This window comes from Microcebus murinus, chromosome 18, assembly GCF_040939455.1.
Source record: "Microcebus murinus isolate Inina chromosome 18, M.murinus_Inina_mat1.0, whole genome shotgun sequence".
NCBI classification, from domain to species: domain Eukaryota; kingdom Metazoa; phylum Chordata; class Mammalia; order Primates; family Cheirogaleidae; genus Microcebus; species Microcebus murinus.
Window position 1 is genome coordinate 7,669,681 of NC_134121.1, and position 26,984 is coordinate 7,696,664.

A 26,984-nucleotide genomic window follows, 5' to 3' on the forward strand; every position below is an offset into this window, starting at 1 on the left:
AAGCTGCCCAGCATTTCTAGGAAGGAGAAAAGCAAACCGCCGTCCCACCTCGGGCTGCGCGGTCACAAGTGAGGCAGGGCTGGGACCAGTCACCATTTGGGCGGGAGGCCAGCCCCATGTGCGGCAGGAAGGGGTGGCGCTGGCTCAGTGGCTGCAGCTCCTCACTCTGACCCAGCGGGGCCCCTGTGCGGTGCTGGGGGCACAGCGAGGCCTCGGGCGCTGTTGGGCAGGGACACACACACACATACACACAGAGAGAGACATGCCATTAGAGGATACACAGCAGCCCCGCAGGAGTCACAGGCCAAGGCTGCCCAGGGGCCTGCCACACCCCCTCGGCCCTCTGTGCTAAGAAGCTGTGAAAAGCCTGCTGACCACAATCTGACCCTGAACATGCAGCTCAAGCTCCAAGTCTGAAGGAACTAGAAAATTTCAGAGCTGGGACCATGGTAGCATCATTCAGGACTTGTGGCCGGAGGTCACAGGCTTGCTGTGAGGATGAAGGGCCCAGACAACCAGGCTCCTGCACCCCTCCCGTCCCACTTCTGCACCAGAAAGGTTCCACAGACCACGTGTGGAACAGGATGCTGTTTCAGCTCCACACTCTGCATCCTCTGGTTTCTTGGGAATAACGACTGTGGAAGGTTCGGGAAGAGAAGAGCAGGTCCCCTCGGCTGTGCATCACTACCATGGCCACACGTGATGGAGGAAGCCAAGGCAGGTTGGGACCAACTCAATCCAAGGGGAGCCATTCTGGGGGTTGGTGAGAGGGTCCTTGAAAGAAATAAAACAATTTCACTTCTTAAAAGGCAATCTTCATTTTTTGGTGCAACGTAACCCTGAGGGAGACCTCTAGAGACTAAGGTTAAATTGTTTTAAAGTGGCTTCACCAAAGTCACAACCTTGGCTTAAGCAGAGCAGTTCAAACTTAAGGGGGAAATTATAACTAGAAATGGGACAAGAAAATGCTAACCTGCTCCATCCTTGGTAATAATTAAGAATTCCTAGAGGCAGGAAGTCTGACTTTAATATGCAAATCTCTGATTTGACATATTTCTCAAAATGCTGGTGGTGGCAGTACAATGTCAAATTGAAACCTGCAAAAGCAGGAAAGATTAAAAGCAGTCTGCACTCTAGCCTGGGCAACAAAGTGAGATTCTGTCTCTCTAAAAAAAAGGAAGCGGTCTGGTAACTGAACCATCGACTAAGCAAGGGTTGACAGGCTATAAACAACTTCCTTTAGAAAAAAAAGTTTTCTGTTATGCTGACACTGTGTTACTGATTCCAAAAACAAAGGGTGTGAGGATCTGTACTTTTGTTTTTACACCCAGAAGATATAATTTCTGCAACCCCCATCCCCATTCCCACCCTGTCCCCTAAGGGCCACAGGGCTTCCTGTCCAAGTGTAGGGTCCACTCCGTGGCTGGGCAGAACACTGTGGAGATGGAGGGTCCCCTTTCAGTGAATGGCCAGGTTGCCAGCTTGGCTCACAGAGACCAGCTTACCTCAGGCCCTGAACTCCACTGCTGATCCCTGAAATCTCTTCTGAACATAGGGCAAAACCCCCAAATCATTCAACACACAAAACCAGAACACAGACCAGCCACACCCAATGCAGACCCAGCCATGTAACCAAATCACTGAGAACTCCATTTGCATATTTGAAAAGGATGTCTTGGCTCATGCTAACAACCTGTAGAGGTTTGGTTTTGTTTTTTGCATTTTTCCCCTCTTTAAGTGAGAGAGACATCCAATCTCCACCCTCTGTGATGCTGAAGTAGAAAAATACACTGAGCCATTCAAGAGACCTGCAGCTCAGTAAGCTGAAAAACATTTAATACAAGATTAAAGAAACCAGATTATCAAGAAAGAGCATTCATTTCCTCCCAGCTACCAGAGTCAGCTCCCCATTGAACACGTGGCAGGACAGTCCCTTTGCTACCAGACCTTCTCTGAGGAGGAAGCAGGTGAGACCTGCCTCTGTGCCCACCTTCTCCTAAGGACTCAGGGAGTCACGAGAACCAGCCCTGCCCAGATGCACAGAATGAGACCCACAGAGCAGCAAAGGACTTCAGAGACCTCCAAGCCACAGCAAACATGGGACCAAAAGTCACTTTGTAACCAGAACTCAAGCCAGAATAAGGGCAATGTTCTCTATGTTCTCTGGGCTGCCAAAGGCTAAGAACTGAGGACAGAGTCAAGCTCTGTGGTGCCGCCACTCCCTAAGCTGAGGGCACCCCCCTCGCTGCCGCCTGGTGCTGCTGCACTGGCAAGGGGCGGGGAGCATTTTGATTACTCACAGCCATGGTAGGAGGCCGGTGATCCCCCAGCCTTGCCGTACTCCTGCTCTGAGTAGCTGGTGGAGAGGTTGGGCTGGCTGGAGCCACGCCCGAAGGTGATCTGGTTGCTGCCCATACCAGTGGCAACCTGGGCCATTCGCTCTTTGGTTTTGAGAGCCTGGGCCCTCTCAGCCTTCAGCCGCTCCTCATCCTTGAGAAGGGCCACCAGTTGCTTTGACTTCTCACGCACATTGATGCCCTGGTCCTTGCCGTCACGGTCAATGTACTGGAAGTCCTTCAGGGTCTGGATGGCAAAGATATTCTCTCGACACTGCTGGGCCACCCGCTCAGACCCCGTCTTGATGAGATAGTCCAGCAGCGTCAGTGCCTTGTACACATGCCGCCAGTTCTTGCCATGGTCGTTGAGCCGCTTCCACACCATGCTCATGATCTCCGAGAAGGCCACCACATTGTAGGTCAGGTCAGCGATCTCGGTCATCAGAGAGCTGGACGGGCCCCATGGGTCATTAGAAGTGGCTTCCCGGACTTTGATTTCAGCCTCTGAGTAATTGTTCACGATGTTTTTCATCTGCCGTCTGATAGAAGAAGTCGTCATCTTTTTTCTTTGTTACAAACTTAAAGCCCTTCAAAGAGAGAAACTTCCCCGACCGTGTTAAGTCTGCACCCTAGGAAGGTTCAGTTTCTGTAATCAATCTAGAGCAAGATCCCTGAACGGTCATTTCCTCCTCTGGAGCCCAAGATCCGAGAAGCTGGAAGCCATGACCTAGAGAGAGACAGAAAACCCACTCCGTTGTGATGTGAGTGCCTGGGACATGGGAAATTCCAGCCTAGACACTTTTGTGAACAGCAGGTGTTAGGTATAACTGGGAGGGAATGAGTAGACATACCCCAGTCTCCTTAAGATGAAACTAACATAAGGTCAATATCCTCATTTAAATAAGGAATAAAATTTAAACTCAAGTTTAAGCCTTTAGAAGAAAGGAAGTAAAACATTAGGACCATTATTCTATTTTCAAAACAGTACCACTGGAGTGGCTATTATGCAGGTTGTATTTTCACTGTCTAGCAAAAGCCAGCTGTGGAAGAATCAGAATGTTGGGGGAAGCTGATCCTTGCAGACTTAAAATTACATGTTAGGGCAAGAAAACACCTCCTTTCAGGTCTATCTTAACCCCAAAATGCCTGCCTATATTTTTGAAATTGTTGAACATTTGGCTTGGTCCACCATGTTTCTGACAGCCCAGGAAGTTCTCCTTGAGAACGACTTTTCCCCTAACCTCCCCTGCTCAAAAATTTATAAAGGTTCCTGCCTGCTCTTACAGAGCAAGGTGAAAGACCTCTGCTCGGTTTTGTAAACTAAAAATAAAACCCTAAGCCCCCCTGCCAACTGAACAGACACCGCTCTTGGCCAATGGACCCCAGAAAACCTTAAAACTGAGGTCCCAAGCCAGGAGGGAAGGGAGGTCATGCCTCATTATACCCACTCCCTTTTGTAGTTTAAACACAACTGACTAGCATTAATGATGAAACAGAAATCTTTATGACAATAAGATATTAAGTTATTAACAGGACCTAAGGCCATATTAAAGGTATATGCAAAGGTTAAATCACATCTGCTCAGGCCATCTGTCTGCTTAACAGATCACTTGAGTAGGTATATTGTGGCTTGTCTCTGTTAACAGACTCCCTTAACGTACAACATCGCAAGCTCTCAGACGGAGCTGGCTTGCTCTGTTGCCCAGGCTCCATCACAGGGCACAGCAACCTCAGACTCCTGGCCTCAAATGATCCTCCTGCCTCCCATGCCTGTATGAGCCACTGAGCCTAGCTAAAGTTTATTTCTGGAACCAATTACAAATCAAAGAATCTTTGAACCCACTTATAAGCTATAAGCCACCCCCCTTCAAGATGTCCCAATTTTTTGGGTCAAATTAATGTATTGATTTATGATTTTACCCATAATTCCTGTCTCTCTAAAATGTATAAAACCAAACTGTAACTCAACAGCCTGTAGACCACTTACTCAAAGCTTCTTGGGTATGGCTGCCCAGGCTGACAGTTACTCATGTTCAGTTCAGAATAAACCTCTTTAAATTATTTTATAGAGTTTGGATTTTTTTTTCCCCCATTAGCAGCTTTCAGAAGCCTCCAGCATCTGGCCCAAGCTAATACAGACTTAAAACTAATCTGGTTATAGCCCAACTTCCTCATTTCATGGAGCAGAAAATTGAGGCCCAGGGCTACACATTAACTAGCTCCAAATACATCATCTATCCCCTTTTTCTCCAGATGAGACACACTCACCAGGCTAGAGTGAGGTCCGCGTCTGTGACACTGGGCTCTGGTCCACACGGTTGGTGACCTCCATCTGTCTCATCACCAGTGAGCAGCCAGCACCTAGCACTGTGCCCAGCTTGGAAATAAATACTGTTGAATAAACGGATGTTACAGATTAAAAACAGTGTCCCTGTCCTCAAGAAGGCCACAGTCTGGCAGGAGATGGAGGTTTCTCTTCCATAAAATGAGAAAACTGAGGCCCAGAAGCCCCAAGGGACTACCTCAAATACAGCAGCACCGCTGACACCTGGACAGAAATCAAGGGGCTCCACCCACCTCCACTGCCACCTGCTTGGCTCCTTTGGGTCCCTCAGTAAGGGCTGATTATTCTTCCTGGTAAGGATTATTCCTCCCAGGTCACAAGGTCAGCTAAGGTCATCTAGCCAGGACTCAATTCCAGTACTCTTGCACCAACCCTCTCCCTGCAGCCCAGGACCTGCCACTCTGCTCCTCCTGTGTGGTCTTTGGATGGCCCCACCTTCCACATCTAAAGCCTCAGGCAGGCCGGGCGGGTGGATTGCTCAAGCTCAGGAGTTTGAGACCAGCCTGAGCAAGAGCGAGACCCTGTCTCTACTATAAATAGGAATAAATTAATTGGCTAACTAAATATATATATATATAGCCAGGCATGGTGGCGATGCCTGTAGTCCCAGCTACTCGGGAGGCTGAGGAAGGAGGATTGCTTGAGCCCAGGAGTTTGAGGTTGCTGTGAGCTAAAGCTGATGCCACGGCACTCTAGCCCGGGCAACAGAAGTGAGACTCTGTCTCAAAAAAATAAAACAAAAAAAAACCCTCAGGCAGGCAGTGGGCACATCAAAACAATAAGTTAACAAAAGGTGTCAGGAAGAGGGAAAAGCCGCAGGAAATGGAATGATCACTCATCACACAGAGCCATACAAATAAGAAGGGTGATACTGTGAAATATATATTTGGTCTCCATCCCTATTTCCTGACATACAACTCCCTAAAATCCTTAGAATCCCCAAAGCAGTCTTTTTGGGTGCTACTGACTGACTGGTGGCTGACAGCCCCAAAGCAGCTTCAGGATGGGGACTGGTCACAGAAAGACCAAGGCAGGATTAGAGGATTGGGACTCTCAGCCTCACCCCCCAACCTAAGCAGTGGGGAGGAGGGGCTGAGGGTTAAATCAATCACCGATGGCCACCAATGGTTTAATCAGTCATGCCTACAGAATGAAGTCTCAAAAAACCCCAAAGGACGGGGTTCTGGGAGCTTCCAGATGGCTGAACATGTGGAAGTCTGGCCAGAGGCACACTGGGGAAAAAGCTCTCTGTCCCTTCCCCATACCTCACCTATGCATCTCTTCATCTGTATCCTTTTGTAACATCCTTTATAATGAACCAGTAAACTTAAGTGTTTCCTAAGTCCTGTGAGCCGCTCTAACAAATTAATCAAACCCAAAGAGGGGGTCATGGGAACCCCAACTGGAAGCTGGTCAGTCAGATGTTCCAGAGGCCCAAACTTGTGAGGGGTGGGAGCAGGGTGGTCTTGCAGGGCTGAGCCCTCAGCCTGTGGAATCTGGAGCTATCTCTAGGTAGAGTGTCAGAACTGAACAGCAGGCATGTGCTAGAGCCGATGGCTTGCTTGGTGAATGGGGAGAAAACCCCACACGTTTGGTCACAGAAGTTTTCTGTGTTGATTGTTGCTGTTGAGTATCGAGTGAGAAAACAGGAAAAGGTACTTTGTGTTTTTCCACACAAAAAGGGGGACAGCTCATAAAAGTTCACCTTGGTGACATTCCACACCTCTGCTTCAGCCAAGGAAGACTTCTCTCCACCCTCGAACATGCCAAGGATTGTCTCTATCTGAAGCCAAAGAACTGGGCGTCGGCGGAAGGCAAGCATATTCTGCTTCTGCACTGATTTGCCGTAAATCCTCTGAAGCCTATCAAAGGACTAGGGATAAAAACTTTTTCACGGTGACCCGCACATTCAATTTAATTAGGCAGAGATAGGATGGGCCTCCAAAAGGAAAAAAAGACTGATGTTTAATAGTATTTCCCAGCTCAAAGTGCAAATACGTGTCAAAATCAGTAGTAATATTCAGGTACTTAATGTCCAGGGCCCTGCAACTTGCCAGGCACCACCAGGTACTTCCATTTGTTAGTACATCTGGTACGCGGCAGGTATAACTGTCCAGCTTCTCAGAGAAGTGGGTAGAGCTGGCATTCACCACTAACGAGGCCCTGGGCCACCTCCCTCCAGGTCATGAAGCAACTGAGTTTAAGCAAGAGAGCAAAGGATCCTGGTCAAAAGGTCTCAAATGGCTAAGAAGGAAAAAAGAATGGCTAAGGAAAAAAGAACACTTTCCTAAGGGAGAAACAATGCCTTGGGCTCTGCTGCCCTCCTCTATCTGGCCACCTGGGAGGCGGAGGGGTTGGGTTACCTCCAACTAGGCCCGGTGTCCTCCCTGGGAGGCCCAGTCATGGCTCCCACTGAGCCCCCTAGGCCTATGGCAGCAAAGAAAAGGCAGTGACTCCTATGAGCTAGGGCCGGGGTGCCTCTGCCCTCCCAGACACAGGCTGGGAAAAGAACCCCAACAATTTAGAAACCCAGGTTGTTGACCAAGGCAGGGCTTTCTCTAATAGGCTCGACTTGCAAAGACATCTGTCAGTGATACCTTTGAAATACTTAGGCTTCAGAAAGAAGGAAAAAGCTAATAAAATATTTGTTATAGTCAAAAGAAATAAAATAAAGTCTATATAATATGCATAGCTGTCTGCTATTTCCTTAAAGCTTATAGACATGAGCAGCTTTCAGGACCTGTGGCAGATGAGAAGGGAGAGAGAACTGGAGATAGGAAAGGACACTAGAAGTGCCTCCAAGAAACCATTTTCCAGGCCAACCAGGCTACATACCTCACCTGACTTTGGACTTTGCAGACCAAAACTTCTGACTCCAACCATGAGAGAACCCACGACCCACAGGCCAGGCAGCAGGACCCTGGCATTGCCAGCAGGTGCAAAGCTCTGTGCTGCTCTAGCTGAACACCTGAACCTCCATGGCTCTGTTGCACTTGGCCATGTACACCCCAGACCCCGGCATTTCCCATTCAGAACTTCTCCCGCTCGACCTCAGACTGTCTCCTCCCCCAGCGAACACCTGCCAGGGCTCTGTCCCACGAGCAAGCCCTCAACAACAGATCCTGTTATTCCTAGAACCTGAGTTTTGTTTTGTTCTCACTCTTTTCGGATAGTTTGCATGCTCCACTTTCCAAACTTTCCTTCTCAATTTGACAATTTTCCTCCATTTCCAGCTTGCTGAGGCTGAACTAATGCATGTGCTAATGCAACTGAAACAGATCATTTGTTACTTTCTAGGTTACTCACTCCAACCTGAGGAAGTGTGTCAGTTCACAATCATTTCTTACAGACCTCCAGGCCAGAAATGGGTGTGTCTCGGGGCAGGGTGGGGACAGGAGAATTGTCAAAATAAGAAGGAAAAACAAACTTTCTTCAAAGTTTAGAATAAAGATAACAACCTAAAAAAGTGGAAAAACTTATTTTCATAAATTACATATTGACAACTGAAGAGACCACTGCCATGAGAACATCACTAACCAGAAATACCTTTAGAAATCCAGTTCTACCAGCAGGTATTACTTAGAACTGTTTTATGCTAAGTGGTAAATGAATACCTGAATTTGTACAATTCTGTTACAATCTTAAATATTTCTCAATGGAGGCAGCAAAGTGTGAAGTAAAGTGGAATTTATTATTCAAAGCAAACAAATCTTTCTGCGCCTACCAAGAGAACTGTTACTAGGGCTGGGCCAGCCCACAGACAGCCATTGTATTTTCTGGATGAGCAGACAGGCCGTGGTTCCCAGCCACCACCCGCCACCATACCTCCTCACTCCAGCTCCAGCCCTAAAGAGCCCATGTTTTGAAACTGTACTAATTAATAAATCATTTTATTAACAATCAGGGTTGCTGATGCACATGAGATAACTACTAACCACGCTGAGTCAATAAAATTCCAACCAATAGCAAAGAAACGGAACACACAGCTAGCTGGTCTGGGGAAGTGGCACGATGGGCAATGCAGAATTGCAGAATTTGTCAGGCCTTTTGAAAGTCTTTAGGAGCTTCAGAGACAAAAGCCATATGTATTCAGTAAAAAGGAAATGCTCACTTTTCTACAGTTAATTTCCAGACCTAGGGAAGGTTCTTTAAGCCAAATAATACTTTATTTCCAATATATCCCCTTAGAAAGAGCATCTAGACATGCAACTCAGGCCAGGCCAATCAGCACTACAGCCCCCTGCCATTACAGTGGCTAGATCAGGTACATGTTGACAGTCCAGACTGGGCCCCTGGAGATCTCTCTGGATGGTCTCTGAAACTTGTGGGAAACCAGTAGGGTTGTTAAGATGCTGGAAGACACCATAGGGCTAGGTCCAGAGTTTACCTAAGACTGATGCAGACACAGAAGAAAGCAAGGAGCCCAGGAGAAGAGAAGGAGCAAGATACACATCACATGGCTTGAGCCTCTGGGTCCACCTGTACCTGAAACCATTTATCCCCTGGACTTCTCAGCTATATGAGAAGTCATCCATAACCTACAGCAGTGTGTGCTTTTGAAACCAGCATCTACAAGTCCTGGGCAGGAAGTACTTGAGAAGACCAGAGAAGGCAAGGCAACAATAGCCAAACAGCAAAAGGACAGCACATGCCCCATCCCTGTCCCCCCAAAGAGGCCTTAAGTAGAAGTGCAGAGACATCAACCAGGCTCTCTGCAGCTGCAGCTGACTTTCATCCCAGGACTGATCAAGAGGGGCTGCAAACTTCCCAGGGAGGCTCCATACTTTCCAAGAACACGCACCCCCAACCAAAGCCCAGGATCATCTACTCTTTTGCGAAGGTGACTTATGGTAGGGACCATAAAGTAACACCTGGATCCCCCCATATGGCAGGGCACAAGCTGGGGGAAAAAATTCTGGCATACTTGAAAACACAATCAAAATTCAAATGACAGTGGAGACTGGAAAGAGACTAAATAAAACAGCAAACAGAACAAAACTGGAAAAACAATTCCAAGGCTAGGGTGATGCCCCTGGAGGCAAGAAAAATTCCATAAAAATGTGCTCCAAGGGCTTCTGAAGCTGGGTGGGGAAATCTTTCCAAATCTAGAGTTCCCAACCATGGGAGACTGAGAGGCTGTTCCTGGTTCCCAGCAGCCCAGGCGTGCCCACAGCGTCTCTCTGCCCCTCGCGTCTGGGGCACTGCTGGCCTCATGCTAAGCAGACGCTCACCATTAGTTGGGGTCTACATCAAATCCCTCAGGAGATTTTGGGTAGTGCCTTTTCAGCTGCAATCACAGGGATCAAGACCAGCTGTGAGGGAATTGTCTCAACCTTCCTCCCCAAACCTGAGAGTCACAGGTCAGTCCGCACTGACTGTGACAATCCAGTCCCGATCTATAAATACTGAATGAACTGATCTGTACATCTTCACCTCGCAGGGCAGCTCTAACTATGTGCATCTGGCAGCCTCCTATGACTCTATACATACTTAATTTTTCTAAAAACAGATGACAGAGAGCTTGGAAAGGGGGCACACCCCACCTTGCCCACAGTGTCACACCAGCACAGTCTACTAACCAGATACATCGGAACCTCCTAGAAGCCTGCTCAAAAATTCAGAGACAGAGTGACTAGGGGCAGAGCTGAGAGAGTGCCGCATTCTTAACAACCCGCACGGTGACTGCCGTATGCTACAGTGAGTCCCACGGCGCCCACGGTGTGACACCCGTGCGCAGCAAAGCATGTGTGCGATACTCTGTAATCCTCAGTTACCTGGTTCATCTTTCCCGTGTGGCCGTCCTTGAGGCCACATCTCCACCCTCCCTGGGGAAAAGGGCACAACGGTCACTACAAGGCCGCCAGTCAGCAGGAGGCTGAGACCACAGCTCGCATGACTGAGCCACACGGGCTCCCCAGAAGACAACGAGCCAGTCAGGACAATATGGACAGTGCCACATTCTTCTCAACAGTCATCATTTCAGCTGAGAGAGAAAGGACTATTATGACCCAGCCTTCGCCAAGCTACCAATAACTTAAAGCCTAGTAACTACTGCTCGTGCAGAGCAGGAGAAATCCCTTATTGCCCTCACACAAGAAAAGCAGATTCAGACAAAAAAAGAAATGTCTTCACTAACTGAATATGGGCATCTCTATTCCAATGACTTCCTGTTCATTAGAGAAATCAAACTTTGTATCAGTATCCAAAAAGTGGCAAAAGAATTACATTGATATACTTAAAGAATTTTGAGGGAAAACAAACATGTAAGACTTGTCTTCTAAATCACAAAGCAGGTAAAGCTAAACTGCTCGTGCGCTTTCCTCTCTCCCCCGGGACTTTCTTGTAAGGAAAGAACCCCACGGCTGTTAGTTAACCCACCTAACCTGCTACCCACCAGAGACCTGCAGGGTGACTGCACAGGGACGCAACCCCCAAGCGGGTCCACACCACCCTTCGGCGAGGAGGACGCCCTCCCACAGGAGCCCCCTGGGCAGCTTCTCCCAGGACCCAACAGCCACTGGAACAGGCACAGGAGAGCCCAAATCAGACGTCAGACAGCCTCCTAGGACTTTAACTGTCCTTAATTTATTTTTTTATTTTTATTTTTTTTTGAGTGTTGCCCAGGCTAGAGTGAGTGCCATGGCACCAGCCTAGCTGCTCACAGCAACCTCAATCTCCTGGGCTCAAGCAATCCTTCTGCCTCAGCCTCCCGAGTACTAGGACTACAGGCATGCGCCACTATGCCCGGCTAATTTTTTGTATACATATTTTTAGTTGGTCAATTAATTTCTTTCTATTTTTAGTAGAGACAGGGTCTCGCTCAGGCTGGTTTCAAACTCCTGACCTCGAGCAATCCGCCCACCTCGGACTCCCAGAGTGCTAGGATTATAGGCGTGAGCCACCGCACCCAGCCTGTCCTTAATTTTTCTAAAAGCAGAAATCAAGTGCCCAAAACATGCACAAGGAGTTTCAATTTTCTTTACCAACATGTCCCTACCGTTTAGTCTCTCTGGGAAGAGCAGCCCGTGGGGCAGATTATAAGGTGGATGGTAAAGTCATTTTTAAAAACTGTGTGAAGCACGAATAGAGTCAGGAGATCTGATTCTGGCAGCTGCTGCCGATGCAGGAAACGGGGGCGTGAGGCGCTGCGCTTCTCTGCCAGGGCGGAGGATCAAACACCTGACCACTGCGCCAAGGGGATGCGGCAACACGCCATAAAAGCAGAAGAACATTCTTTAATCCTCCCCACCTCTCTTCCACTCCTCAAGGCAGTTTTGCAAATAACCAAATCATGGACAACATTCTTCAAAACTCACACCAAAAAGCAAACAATGCGGTTTCTGTTGGCCTGTGGGGCTCTGTGGTGGGCTAAAATACAGGGCTTCCCTTTGGTCTCTGAAGTGTGAAGAGCAGCCCTCAGAATCCTTCCCTCCTCCAAGGAAGGCAGCTTGTGACCCCTGTGCATTTTGCTTCTAACACACTGTGACTCTGCTAGTGGAAACAACCACTGACACACACACCCAGGGATGGCCACCTCGCAATGGGGGCCTTTGATGGCTTCACCCACCCCCACCCCACAGGACAGGACAGGCTATTACCATTTGATCAGCACAAATTTTCCAGCTTGAGACATCCGAAAAAAATGTAGAACTCCATGGGAAAATCTACATTCCCATGATGTCGTGCTTAAATTAGACCTAGCTGGTGGCTCTGGTGGCCGTAGGTGCTGGGCTGTTGCCATCTCCCAAGGAGCTGGCAAGTGTGTAGAAGCAAAAGAGGGACCCGGAATCCCTCAGCCAAGTCCCCAGAGACTTTTGGTCTCAGGCACAGCAGTGACATGACACTCTTCTCAAAGGGAGCTCCAGATGCTGGCCAAGGAACAGGTATTTTCACACTGTGTACGTGCAAGACCACAGTCACGAGAAAAATGAGCGGTGTGCTCATCTCTGCCCTCCAGCCAGCGCTCCTGGCAGTCGTGTCTGACTCTTCCCTCAGCAGCTGCGGAGGTACAGGCAGATTTCTGTGGGTGGTGAGGCAGTGGCTTGCACAGATTTCTGGCAGTAATGGCTGACGTTGCTGAGCCTCGCCCGCTGGCCACAGCCCCACCCCACCCTGGGCAGCACTGGGGTGTGGGGTGAGCCGGGTTCCCAGAGACCAGAGGACAGGCTCAAACCATGAGGCAGGGCATCCTCAGTGTGAGCCCTGGGGCGCCCTGGGAAGGACACGCCATCAGGGGGGCTCTTCACATGCCACCACGTGCTCCGCTCTCTCTTCCAGTCACTGTCCTGCCTGCGTTCCTCTCACCTGCCATCTCCTCCACCCGGGGCCCCTCCTGTACCTGTCACTGCATAGGTTCCTTGTCACTCGGGTCTCAGTTTAAACATGGTCTCCTCAGAAACCACCAGGCCACTCTCTATCACGTCACCAGCTGTCATGCTGAGCAGAGCCCCTCCTCTGCCTGACCGCTTCTCTGCGCCTGTTCCAGCAGTCTCTCTCCTGCGCTCGCACCACGCCCTCGCCACCGTCCGCAGGTGCCTGGAACAGCACCTGGCACGCAGTGAGCCTTCAATAAATACCTACTGTGTGAATGACACAAAGGCGAAAAATAAGGAAATTTACAGATATCCATCATCCCACCTCCTCAGACCGCCAGAGTTAACACTTTGAGGCTATTCTCCCAGTTCCTGTTTCTCTTTTGGTTGCTATCCCTTGAGTAAAAAACAGCTGCTGCACTGTCTGCTCAACAGTAAACTGCCTGGGAAAAGCAACAGTCACACCTGGTGCTTAATAAATGCTCATTACACAAACAAACAGCCACTGAGGCCTGGGCCCCACGGGGCTGCAGTACCAAGGCAGCCGGGCAGCGCCTGAGAACCCACCCAGCACCCCTTACAGCGGGCCGGGGCAGCATCCAAGGGCTCCCCTGGGCAGTGCTCACTCCAACCACACGCATCCACACCTGGCCTTTCCCACTGCGTGGCCTCAGGCCAGTCACGGAGCTTTTCTGCACCTCTACTTCTACCGCTACCAAACAGGCTACAACAGCTGCTGCTCAGGGATGCTGCGAGGGTTGCCAAGAGCAGGACTGGCAAGTAATAGGTGTCCAGATACCTGCCTCCTCGACCCTGCCCCGCCCAAGGTGCATACGTCTACTGGGATGTTCCTCAGCAGGTCCCTGAGGACTACTTGGCAGGATGTGACAGCCGCGGAGGCATCTCTGTGAGAACATGCTAGGTGGAAATCGCCCACCGCGGTGGGTGGCACTGTCCACAAGCATCTCTTTCCAGACCACACACACAACCCATTAAACACCATCACCAATCCTGCCTGCTCTTCTCTACAGCTGGCATTTCCAAAAAAGTCTCAGATGGGCTAACTCTTTGGTACTAGTAACAGAATATAACTAGAAGAGTAACAGAAAACAGGGCTCTCTCTAAGCAGAGGCTCGGGACACTAACAGAGCCCTCCCTATAGGCCAAGCACTGCTCTGAACACTTCATGTGCCTATGCACTGAATCTTCCTAGTGGTTCTATGGGGCAGTTACTCTTCTCATCCCCATCTTACAGACAAGGAAACTGAGGCATGGAGCAGATAAGTAACTGGTCTAAGTCTGCACTGCTAGCAAGTGGGAGGACCAGGATTTGATTCCAGATTCTAGTTTCTGGTCCCATCCTCTAATCCCTATTCTTATTCCTTCTGGCTTTACACAAATCCAGTGCTTAAATTCAAAAGAACAGAATTTTTCCTTGCTGAGTCTGCAGACCTAGAAAGGTCCCTCTCATCTCGATGTCTGATGCTAAAGATGGCAGAGAAGCAACGGTGTTCCCACCCGGTTTCAGTGAGCCACCACAGGAGACCACGCCCCAGCCACCCACCTAGCTGAGTGAGCAGGAGCAAAGACGGCAGAGGTAGAAGGGTCTCAGGACTCCCTGGGTGCAGATGCCGGGTCCCAGAGCCAGTTAGTGCTGTGTCAGAATCAGAACCCGGCGCTCCCACTTCCTTCCAGTGCAGCCAGAAAAAGGAAAGGATTTAACGCTCTTCAAAGAAAGTTCCACCTTGACATGTGAACGGTTCTACAGAACTGGCAATACGATGAAATCAGTCAGGACGGAAGCACGAAACACCACCACAGACACTCAACACTATTCTTAATAACATGTTCTCCAGACTCACAGCCTTAAGAAATGACGCCTCTTTGGCTGTAACAGCGTCTTCTAAATCAGTCACGCTGACTTTAACACCCTGAGAAGTGTGCACGGCTCCTCTGAAACACCACTCAGAAAAACTGGGTCTCTTAATGCTGAAAGGTAAACTTCCTTTTTTGGTGCAGAATAAAAATATTACTTCCCTCTTTCCTCTTCTGCTGGAGACATTCCCAGTGTTTTATTTACTCTGCAAACAACACTGATTGGATACACTGGGAGGAAATGTTCCTTCCTAACTCTTAAATGTCAGAGTCTGCCCCAGAAAAGGCATGAGCCAGCCCTAATAATGTTTTCTTGTTTCTCCTCTGTTTTCTTAAATGTTTTATTATGTACCATTGGGCACATATAAGAGAATATGTGCAAACCACATTTGAAGCACAAAATGAACCCCTAGAACCCCCTCTGAAGGCCTGGAACATGACAAAAACGGGGTCCCTTCCCTTCCTTACCTCCTCTACCACAGGGTCAAACAGCCCAGGTTCTGAGTTTTCAGTCCCACCACCCCTTTTTTCAGACAGAGTGTCACTCTGTTGCCCAGGCTAGAGTGCTGTGGCGTCAGCCTAGCTCACAGCAATCTCAAACTCCTGGTCTCAAGCGATCCTCCTGTCTCAGCCTCCCAGGTAGCTGGGACTACGGGACTACAGACATGCACCACCATGCCCAGGTAATTTTTTCTATATATATTTTGAGTTGTCCACCTAATTTATTTCTTTCTTCTTTCTTTCTTTCTTTTCTTTTCTCTCTTTCTCTCTCTCTCTCTCTCTCTCTCTCTTTCTCTCTTTCTTTTTTTGAGACAGACGTCAGCCCAGCTCACAGTAACCTCAAACTCCTGGGCTCAAGCAATCCTGCTGCCTCAGCTTCCCAAGTAGCTGGGACTACAGGCATGCACCACCATGCCCAGCTAATTTTTTCTATATATATTAGTTGGCCAATTAATTGGTCTCGCTCTTGCTCAGGCTGGTTTCGAACTCCTGACCTTGAGCAATCCACCCACCTCAGCCTCCCAGAGTACTAGGATTACAGGTGTGAGCCACCGCATCCGGCTTTTTTTTTTTTTTTTTTTTTTGGGACAGAGTCTCGCTTTGTTGCCCAGGCTAGAGTGAGTGCCATGGCGTCAGCCTAGCTCACAGCAACCTCAAACTCCTGGGCTCAAGCAATCCTGCTGCCTCAGCCTCTCGAGTAGCTGGGACTACAGGCATGTACCACCATGCCGGCTAATTTTGTCTATATATTAGTTGGCCAATTAATTTCTTTCTATTTATAGTAGAGACGGGGTCTCACTTGCTCAGGCTGGTTTCGAACTCCTGACCTTGAGCAATCCACCCACCTCGGCCTCCCAGAGTGCTAAGATTACAGGCGTGAGCCACCGCACCCAGACTGCCCAGCTAATTTCTTTCTATTTTTAGTAGAGATGGGGACTCGCTCTTGCTGGTCTTGAACTCCTGAGCTCAAACAATCCACCTGCCTCAGCCTCCCAGAATGCTAGGATTACAGACGTGAGCCACCACACCCCTGGCCTCTACTAGTGCTTGATACGATCATTTTCTTTTGTATAAAGCATGGTGGTGCATGCCTGTAGTCCCAGCTACTCGGGAGGCTGAGGGCAGGAGGATCGCCTGAGCCCAGGAGTTTGAGGTTGCTGTGAGCTAGGCTGACCCCACGGCATTTTAGCCTGGGCAACAGAGTGAGACTCTGTCTCAAAAAAGAAAAAAGAAAAAAAAAAAAAACACTAGTAGAACTAAACAATATACGGTCTTCCACAACTTGCTTGTGTCCTTCAGAACGCAGTTTGTGAGAGCCATCCTGCTGCCGTGTGCAGCATGCTGCTGCAACTCAGCCACCTCTGCTGCCGCACGGTATGTGACAGTGGGGACGCTAACCACGCGCCTGCCCACACTCCTGCCCATGGACATCTGGGTTACTTCCAGATCTCTGCTGTTGTGAAGAGTGCTGTTGTGGCCATGTGTGTCTCCTAGAACACACAAGCCAAGTTTTCTTAGAATGTTCCCAGGAGAACAACTGCTCATTCGTAGGGTATACAAATGCTATCTGCACCATATTTTTAAAGTACTTTTGCCATCCTCCTTTACAACATCATTTTGTCATTACAGAGATGTATTAACAGTTTAGTTGACACCAGGTTCGACACGTACTTCTCACGCACTCACTGTGTTTAAGGACGGCGACCCCAGCAGGCACGGGGATCTGGGGAAGTCCATCCAGTCTGGGCTGGGGGACAACAACCCCACATAGGACAACAAAAACAGACTTCAAACTGGGTGCTCCAGGTAGCTCCTAAGAAGATGAGGACAGGCTGTGGGGCATCAAGGGCATCTGAGGCAATGTCCTTAGGAATGAGAGGGAACAGCAAGTGGTCCAGGGAAGGAGGCCCTTGTAGGCAGAGTGGGAGCCCTCAGGGGACAACTGGGAGGCAGCCAGGGGGCCGGGAACGCAGGGTCTGCAGGGTACTGATACCCTCAGGCCAACAGGACTGGGCTGCACCACCAGGACCTCAAAAGGCACACTGAGAAATCTAGACTTGGCAATGTGGGTTATTCACCTTCAAGATTTTTGCCATCCCCTCCTAACAATAATAATAATAATAACACTTACAGAGCACTCATGATGTGCCAGCACTATCTTAGGAATTATCCCACTCAATCTTTACTATACTGCTCTATTGTTTGCTTAATATTTTCTCTTTAAATCAATTTACTTTTTTTTTTGAGACTGAGTCTTGCTTGCTCTGTCACTCTGGGCAGAGTGCAGTGGTGTCAATCATAACTCATTGCAACTTCCAGCTCCTGGGCTCCTGCCTTAGCCTCGTTAGGAGATAGGACTACAGGTGCATACCACGACGTCTAGCTAAGTTTTCTATTTTTAGTAGAGACAGTGTCTCACTCTTACTCAGGCTGGTTTCAAACACTGGAGCTCAAGCAATACTCCCACCTTGGCCTCACAGAGTGCTAGGAATATAGGCATGAGCCACTGTGCCTGGCCTAACTCAATTTACTTTTATTTTTTTTTTTTGAGACAGAGTCTCACTTTGTTGCCCAGGCTAGAGTGAGTACCGTGGCGTCTGCCTAGCTCACAGCAACCTCAAACTCCTGGGCTCAAGTGTTGCTCCTGCCTCAGCCTCCCGAGTAGCTGTGACTACAGGCATGCACCACCATGCCCGGCTAATTTTTTCTATATATATTAGTTGGCCAATTAATTTCTTTTTATTTATAGTAGAGACGAGGTTGCGCTCTTGCTCAGGCTGGTTTCGAACTCCTGACCTTGAGCAATCCGCCCACCTCGGCCTCCCAGAGTGCTAGGATTACAGGCGTGAGCCACCATGCTCGGCCTAGCTCAATGTTGTCATGGTTCATCCATGTTGCATTACACATCAGAGTTCTCCATTCTTTTTCATGGCTAAATAATATTCCATTGCATGTACATGGGCTGTACATTTTGTTTATCAACTCATCAACTGATGGACATCTGCATTGTTTACAATTTTCTTGGCTATTATGAATAATACTGATAGAAATGTCTGTGTACAAGTGTTTGTGTGGACATATGTTTTCAGTTCTTCCAGGTATATGCTGAGGAATGGAATGGCTGGGTCATATGTTGGTTATATGTTTAACTTTTTGAGGAACTCCCATAGTACTATGGAATTTTTAAGATAAAGAACTATTGAAACTAAGAACATTCAACAGCATATCATCTAAAATTATTCTGGGAAATACTGCTGAAAGCGAAGCTACTGAAGTTGGTTTTGTTTTGTTTGGGAGCAGGGAACAGACGTCAGAACGCTACTTCTGAAATCCTGATCAAGCAGCAGTGGTAGAGAGGACTGGGGCAGAGGGGCAGGATGACGACAGGAAGACCACTGAGGAGCCGCAACAGAAGCAATGAGAAGAGACTGGGGCCTGAACGCAGGTGCAGCAGGGAATGGAAAAGGCAGGAGACGGATAAAAACACAGCAAGCAAATGAACCCTGATGGCCTAATGTCAGTGTGGGTGGGGCAGGAGGGCTAGTGTAGCCACGAGGACGGAGGTGCCCTTCACAGAAAAGAAAAGAGGAGAGGAAACCAAGAAGCAGCATAGTAATTATAGTTTTACTTCAGACAAATATGGCTGGAGGTGCTGGGAGGACAAGCCTAGAGAATGGAGACGGCCAAGCGGCAGCTAGTGCAGAAGACAGGGGTGCAGGAGGGACACTGGGGTCCACATGTCATCTGGGAGGAGCACGTAAGAGGGCAAGGGGGGAGGTGATTGCAAGGATGAAAGTCAAGAGAAGGAGACTGGCCACCAGCAAAGTCCAAGAAAGGGCTAGAAGAAGCAGGGTGGAGATGCAGCAGAACCATTTTAGTGCCCGAGAAGCAGAAAGCAAAGAAGTCCTACTTTTGAACCTCAAGCACAGCCGAGCACGGTTGCAGGACGGTGCCTTCTTCCACTAATGACCATCATCAAACGGTTCAGAGGTCCTTGTGGGGGACCACACAGAACCCCAGACATTCTTGACTGTTGGCCCCTCCTCTGCAGCATGCCACCTTCTCCTCGAGTTTCAGGACAAGACTGAACTTACCATCTCCTATTCCCCACCCTTCCTCATCCCCTTCCCTCCAGGGATGCTCTGCCCAGGATCCACCACCTGCTGCCTGGCTGACCGCGCCAGAGGCCCTGAAGCTTGCCTGGGTTTCCGGCTTTCCCTCCACCCTCCCTCCTTCCTCCCACGACCTCTGGACTGCAGGCTCTTGGGGGACAGAGGATCCGACTGTCTTCTCACTGCTGCATGCCGGGCCTGGCACAGCGCCTGGCAGGCATCTGCTGCAGGAATGAATGAGTCCACAGGGCACCGAGTCCAGCCCCCACCTGCTCATGCTCTCCCCTTCCTTTCTCTCTCCCTCCCTCCCTCCCTCCGAGCTCTGATCTTCTCCACTCCCTCACCAAACCACAAATGCCCTTACTGAATATAATACATGGCCTAACCAACCAATTGATTGATTGACTGATTTAGAGACACAGTCTCACTCTGTTGCCCAGGCTAGAGTGCCGTGGCGTCAGCCTAGCTCACAGCAACCTCAAACTCCTGGGCTCAAACAATCCTCCTGCCTCAGCCTCCCAAGTAGCCGGGACTATAGGCATGGGCCACCATGCCCGGCTAATATTTCTATTTTTAGTTGTACAGCTAATTTCTTTCTATTTTTAGTAGAGACGAGGTCTTACTCTTGCTCAGGCTGGTCTCGAACTCCTTAGCTCAGGCAATCCTCCCAGAGTGCTAGGATTATAGGCGTGAGCCACCACGCCCTGCCTAACAGTTTTTTAAAATAACAACACAGCAAAGTGGGAAGATGGCTGCTCTACCCACCACCCTTTGGTCACCTCGATGAATCTTAGTTTCCTCATGTGTAAAACGGAATGGTGGCCTGCGAGGATCAGAGACAGCAGACACTACAGAGCTGCATGAAATGAGGCTCAATGTTCTGCTTGCACCACAGATTTCCCCACGTGTTTTTGAAGGGTCCCAATGGCCCCCTGACCATCCCCTCAAATGAAAAGCAAAATGGGAGCAAACTGACATCCCATCAGGAAGGGAATTTTTGAGTCTATTTCACACTAAATTTAACAGCATAAACAAACAGCAGTTTGCATACAATTTTTTTAAATTCTTAAAAGATCAGAAGTATGCTGCCAAATGTCAAAACATAAAAACCCAAGGAAATCAAATTTGTTATTTTCCTTTTGCTTTTTATCTCCAGTAGCCAAATGCTTTTGTTCAAACAATGTTTACACTGCCATTGTCCTGCTTTGTTTAGAAAAATAACAATAAAGGGGTGCATTTCTAGCACTGACAACTGAGTGCATGTGCAGATCTGCCCAGTTGCTCCTGTACCCAGAAATTGCTCTACTTTAGACACGGGTGCCAAGAGGCCAAGGAAGAACTGTTTACCAGCCCTCGGACTAGGCACTGGCCATGCCAGTGTCACCAACCTCCCTCCTCACTCCAGCCATCCTCTCCTTCAGCCACCACAGGGATACCGGGCCATGGGAATAGGACTGTTCTCCAGCACATTTATGCTCCACAAGGAAAACATGAACCCAAGGCCTTGGGAAAGCCAGGCCTGGTCGCTCAGTGACCACAGGCTTGGTTGCTGCCAAACGCACCAAGGTGACAGCTATAATTTACTGAGTGCCTACTACGTGCTAGGCACTGGCCCAGGGGTTTCATGGCACTAATCTTGCCATAGTTCTGCAAGGGAGGCATTTTGCAAGTGAAGAGAGAGACACTGAGTAACACAAGGCAAGTCACAGGGCTGGGGCGAGGCTCTGGGCTCTCTCTACCAAGCCAGACCTCACGTGAAAAGTCAGAAGAGCCTAAATCTAAAGCTCAGCTCCATTTCCTATTACTTCTACATGGCTGCCTCCCCACCCCCGCATCATCACACCCATCTGAGACGCTCCTTGGAAGATCTGAGGTCTTTCCACCAACCACCTTTTGAGGCCAGCCGTGTGATTTCTATCCTGGAACTCCCACCTTACTAATGAACCCTTTCCAGAGTGACCTGTCCACACAGAATCACTGTCCTGAGTCCCAGGAATGCCCACTTCTCTTCTCTAGTGTTAGTTCCACTCACCAAATACTTCCAGTTCACCTTCTTCTAGGGCTACAACAGAACTGCATTTTCCCGCCCCCTCTGCAGTCAACCACGGCAACAGAAGTGACACGCGTCACCCTGTCAAACGCTGTAAAGGGTGGGTGCCATTGTCCACATTCCCTTCCCTGTGGTAGTCACAGTGGGTGCCTACATCAAAATGGAGCCCCCTTATCTACCAAGAGAAAGGAAAGCATGTTCACACGCAGACCCGTGAGCAATGTTCACAGCTGTGTTACTCACAATCGCCAAGAGTGGAGACAAGTGGATAAACAAAATGTAGTCTATCCACACGATGGAATATTATTCAGCCTTAAAAGGGAGGAAGTCCTGATCTATGCTACAACATGGGTGAACCTTGAAGACATCATGCTGAGTGAAAGAAGCCAGACACAAGCCCACATACTATATAATTCCATCCATGTGGAATGTGGAGTGTTCAGAACAGGCAAATCCATAGAGACAGGGAGCAGACTGACAGTTGCCAGGGGACAGGGAGGGGGACAGCGGGAGGAGAAATGACTGCTTAATGGGTACGAAGTTCCTCTTTGCGGTAATGAAACGTTCTAAAATAATATTATACTGATGATTACACAACTCTAAATATACTAAAAATCACTGAATAGTTCATACTAAAAACCGTTTGCATGCTTTAAAGAGGTGAACCTTATTACACAGTACGTAAATTATGCATCGATAAAACTGTTAATAATAAGAAAAAAAAAGCTTGTGCCACCATCATCCTGGGTCCATGAATGACGACGAGTAGTGAAGCCCCGGAGCACACGTGCTGGACGCGAGGCATGAAGGAGAAATAAGCTCTGCTGTGTCCGGCCGCTGAGAGGTGCGGGGCTGGCTGCTCCCACAGCATCCTGCAGCCCACCCCTGTACAACACAGAGACACTCGCACTAGCGTCCGGTCACATTGAAAATGTGTCTGTGGCCAATTAACTTAAAATCCTGGAAAACAGACATGGTTGTGGTTCTGTCCCAATAAGGACCAGACTCAATCCCACGGCCACCGTCTGAATCTTTAAACACAAGGAAATAGGGCAGGAGGAAGCGGAGGAATGGAGTTACTTAAAAGAGACTGGCTACATCAGAGTAATTCCTAGCCTGAAAAAATATTTACAACCTAGGCCGGGCGCGGTGGCTCACGCCTGTAATCCTAGCACTCTGGGAGGCCGAGGCGGGCGGATCGTTTGAGTTCAGGAGTTCGAAACCAACCTGAGCAAGAGCAAGACCCCGTCTCTACTATAAATAAGAAAGAAATTAATTGGCCAACCAATATATATACAAAAAAAAATTAGCCGGGCATGGTGGCACATGCCTGTAGTCCAGCTACTCGGGAGGCTGAGGCAGTAGGATTGCTTGAGCCCAGGAGTTTGAGGTTGCTGTGAGTAGGCTAACGCCACGGCACTCACTCTAGCCTGGGCAGCAAAGTGAGACTCTGTCTCAAAAAAAAAAAAAAAAAAAAATATTTACAACCCATAACACAATGAACTAACCTTCCAAAAACATAAAGAGCTCGCAGAGGCCGGGCGTGGTGGCTCACGCCTGTAATCCTAGCGCTCTGGGAGACAGAGGCGGGTGGATCACTCAAGGTCAGGAGTTCAAAACCAGCCTGAGCAAGAGCAAGACCCCGTTTCTACTATAAACAGAAAGAAATTAAGTGGCCAACTAATATATATAGAAAAAATTAGCCGGGCATGGTAGCACATGCCTTTAGCCCCAGCTACTCGGGAGGCTGAGGCAGCAGGATTGCTTGAGCCCAGGAGTTTGAGGTTGCTGTGAGCTAGGCTGACGCCATGGCACTCATTCTAGCCTGGGTAACAAAGTGAGACTCTGCCTCAAAAAAAAAAAAAAAAAGAGCTTGCAGAAATCAAGAAATAAGTAAACAACAGCCCAAGAGAAACATGGGTAAAGAACCGTCCACAGAAAAATAAATGATCCTTAAATGTACAACAACATGATCAGCTTCACTTCAGAAAAACACAAATTGAAACTATATTGAGATACTATTTACACCTGTCAGGCTGGCAAAACTCCCAGCATTTGACTACACCTTCTCTTGGCAAGGCTCTAGGAAAACAGGCATCTGCACTGCTGGTGGGACTGCAACATGGAACCACCCCTGTGGAGGGCAATTGGGCACAATCTGTCAAAAATATAATACAATGTTTCCCCTTTGACCCAACAATGTCCCTATGGTATGCTACCTGACAGGACCACTGCACAGGTGGGAAATGATGCACGCATAAGACAATTCATGCGGGCACGTTATGGAACAGCATGTCAGAAACAACCCTTTCCTTAGGGGATGAGATTTTAAGAAGGGACAACTTCACAATACTACACAACTGAAAGAGAGAATGACAGGGATTCTCCATGTACTGATACGGAAAAATCTCTAGGATACACCGGCAAGTCAAAAAAATAAAACACAAGGTATAGGGTAGTGTACAGCACATGCTATCTTTTATTTAATAAGAAGGGAGAAATAAAACTATGCATTTGTGTTTGCATGCATTTGCATTAACAAACACTGGAAGGCTGCTACCACCAAAAGTGGTTATCAGGGAAAAGGGGGGACAGAACAGATGAGAACAGGAGTGAGGGACAAATTTTCTCAAAGCATATTTTAATATCTTTTCATTTTAGAACTATGTGACTGTAGGTCGGGCACGGTGGTTCACCCCTATAATCCTAACACTCCGGGGAGCCGAGGTGGGAGGATTGCTTGAGCTCAGGAGTTCAAGACTAACCTGAGCAAAACTGAGGCCCTGTCTCTACCAAAAAGAAAGGAAAACAAAAAACCCAGCTGGCGTTGCAGCCCACCGCTGCAGTCCCACCTACCCAGGAGGCTGAGGCAGAAGGAGTTGGAGACTGCAGGGAGCTACAATGACACCACTGCACTCTACCCAGGGTGACAGAGTGAGACTGTCTCAACAAAAACAAAGCAACTGAGCACACCTCCTCACAGCAAAAACAAAAAAAGAAAAGAAAAAGAACTGAGTGTACTAAGAATTTGGGTATTAAAAACAAAATTAAAACTAAATAAAAAGATAACTATTTAATTAAAAAAAGAAAGAAAAAAAAAGAACTGACTATATCACCTACTCAAAAGAGTATTTCACTAAAAAAAGAGTCTCATCTTTTTTTTTTGATAAAAATAAAACAAAACAAAAGCCAGAGCCACATCTCACCCAGGTCCACCTGTGTTCTTCCTGTGTTCTTTTGCCACCAACCTGTGTGAGAGCCAAGCACCAACAACTGTGAACCTGGAGAGCATGGGCCTTGGACCTTCCTGTGTCTGTGCCTTCCTTTCTGTGACTCCCCTCCAGCCCTCTCTAGCTTCGCACCAGGAAGGCTTTTCCACTGGCCAGTCCCCCATCCCACCTGCTATCCACTCTGATCTGAGTTATCCGTCTCCTAGTGCTCTCCTGTGGGCTGCCCACAGCATTATGCACAAACCGACTCAGCGTAGCCCTGAGCAGGTCTGTGTCCTCCCAACATAAGGCGTCAAAGGAGGCCGGGAGCAGTGGCTCACGCCTGTAATCCTAGCACTCTGGGAGGCCAAGGTAGGAAGATCATTTGAGCTCAGAAGTTTGAGACCAGCCTGAGTGAGAGTGAGACCCCACCTCTACCAAAATAGAAAAAGTTAGCCAGGCACGGTGGCACATGCCTGTAGTCCCAGCTCCTTGGGAGGCTAAGACAGGAGGATCACTTGAGCCCAGGAGTCTGAAGTTGCTGTGAGCTAGGCTGACACCACAGCACTCTAGCCTAGGTGACAGAGTGAGACTTGTCTTAAAAATAAAGAAAAGGAAAGAAAAGAAGAGGGAGGGAGGGAGGGAGGGTGGGTCAAAGGCTGGAAGAACAAGTGTTTCCTCAGCTCTTGCTACCAGCCAGGCACTGGGCATAGTGCGGGGGGATCAGATCAGACACAGCCCCGTCTGCAAAGAGCTCCGGTGACGTGGGCCGCAGGGAGTGAGGAAACGGGTGACACCCAACGACGGAAGCCTAAAGGACACAGTATAGCAGAGTGGGCTTTCTGGCCAGGCATGGAGTGTGCTAGGGGAGAGATGAAGTGGGTGAGCAAGAGGCAAAGCATATTACAAGCAAAACAAGGCAAGCAAGTGAAGAGAGATCACAGGCCAAAGCAGGAGAGTGAACACCATGACAAAGAACGTGGCCCCTCCCCTCTGGGCACTCAAGGGTGAGGGGCCACTCTCCCAGGCCCATCTGTGAACATAATCCACCCACCTTACTCTCCAGGCACCTCTGGCCTTTCCCCTAGAACCCAACAAGCATGGTCTTCATTATATTAGGGAACAGGGAAAGTGTAAAAAAAAAACAAAAAAACACGGAAAATGTAAAATAAAAAAACAAAAGCCACAAATAAGGATGAGAGGCTTTGACACCCCCCCCCCAAAGAGAAAAGATTTGGCTGTCTGGAAATTTCCTCCTGAAATGACCCAATGCTCAAAAGATGCCAGGTCAACGAGCTACTACTTTCACATTGGACAAAAACAACAGCAAAACCATGTTTCCATATCACCTACCAAAAGAAGAAAAACCTGAGGCTGACCTATTCCCAATTATATTTCCATGAGCCTCACAGGGCAGTTTAACAAAAAAACCTCAAATTTTCAAGAGCTTAATTGAACAGCTAGTGTCCTACAGAATTTTTCTTTTATTCATAGAAAACAGGTATTCCTCAAAGAACATTTTATTTTAAGAAAGATTGTTTCCCCTTTCCAGGCTTTAATCTGTTTTCTTCTTCCAAATGAAAAAAAAAAAAAGAAAATCCTACATAGTAGCCTTTAAATTTCTTTCTTTCTTTTTCTTTTTTTTTTTTTTTTGAGACAGAGTCTCGCTTTGTTGCCCAGGCTAGAGTGAGTGCCGGTGGCATCAGCCTAGCTCACAGCAACCTCAAACTCCTGGGCTCAAGCAATCCTTCCTGCCTCAGCCTCCCCAGTAGCTGGGACTACAGGCACGTGCCACCATGCCTGGCTAATTTTTTTTCTATATATATTAGTTTTCCAATTAATTTCTTTCTATTTATAGTAGAGAGGGGGTCTTGCTCTTGCTCAGGCTGGTTTCAAACTCCTGACCTCAAGCAATCCACCCGCCTTGGCCTCCCAGAGTGCTAGGATTACAGGCGTGAGCCACCGCGTCCGGCTGTAGCCTTTAAATTTCTATCAAAAGGATTTCTTAAATATCCAGTGGTTGGTAGTGTAACACAGCACACAAATGCAAACTTCCCCTTGGCAAGCCTGCCCTGAGCCATGCAGGTGGACGGCCCCGTGCTAGACAGGCTACACGGTGAGGACTGTGGCCCTCCTGGCTCCTGCAGTTGTGTGGATCTGCTCACTAGGGCTGGCTCTGTCACCGGCCAGGTGGCCCTAATACCACCGGATGGAGAAGCAGGGGCCTTTCCCAGTGTGGGAGCCC

At 48.5% G+C, this 26,984-nt stretch overlaps 1 protein-coding gene across 4 annotated transcripts in view; it reads right to left on the reverse strand.

Annotated features, from left to right (window-relative positions):
• The window catches only part of EPN2 (epsin 2), an 88,128-nt gene that overhangs the window by 46,348 nt on the left and 14,796 nt on the right, over positions 1–26,984 (reverse strand). The window contains exons 2-5 of one of the 4 annotated variants that reach the window (XM_012747873.2): positions 13,019–13,259; positions 4,605–4,727; positions 2,301–3,063; positions 49–219 (exon numbers count right to left, since the gene is read on the reverse strand). The exons of 1 other annotated variant lie outside the window; for it this stretch is intronic. In XM_012747873.2, the coding sequence (XP_012603327.1) occupies positions 49–219; positions 2,301–2,895 (766 nt within the window). In that variant the 5' untranslated portion in view covers positions 2,896–3,063; positions 4,605–4,727; positions 13,019–13,259. The remainder of the gene's footprint in view (positions 1–48; positions 220–2,300; positions 3,064–4,604; positions 4,728–13,018; positions 13,260–26,984) is intronic. 2 more of the 4 variants (XM_012747872.2, XM_012747874.2) reach the window with 2 other exon arrangements.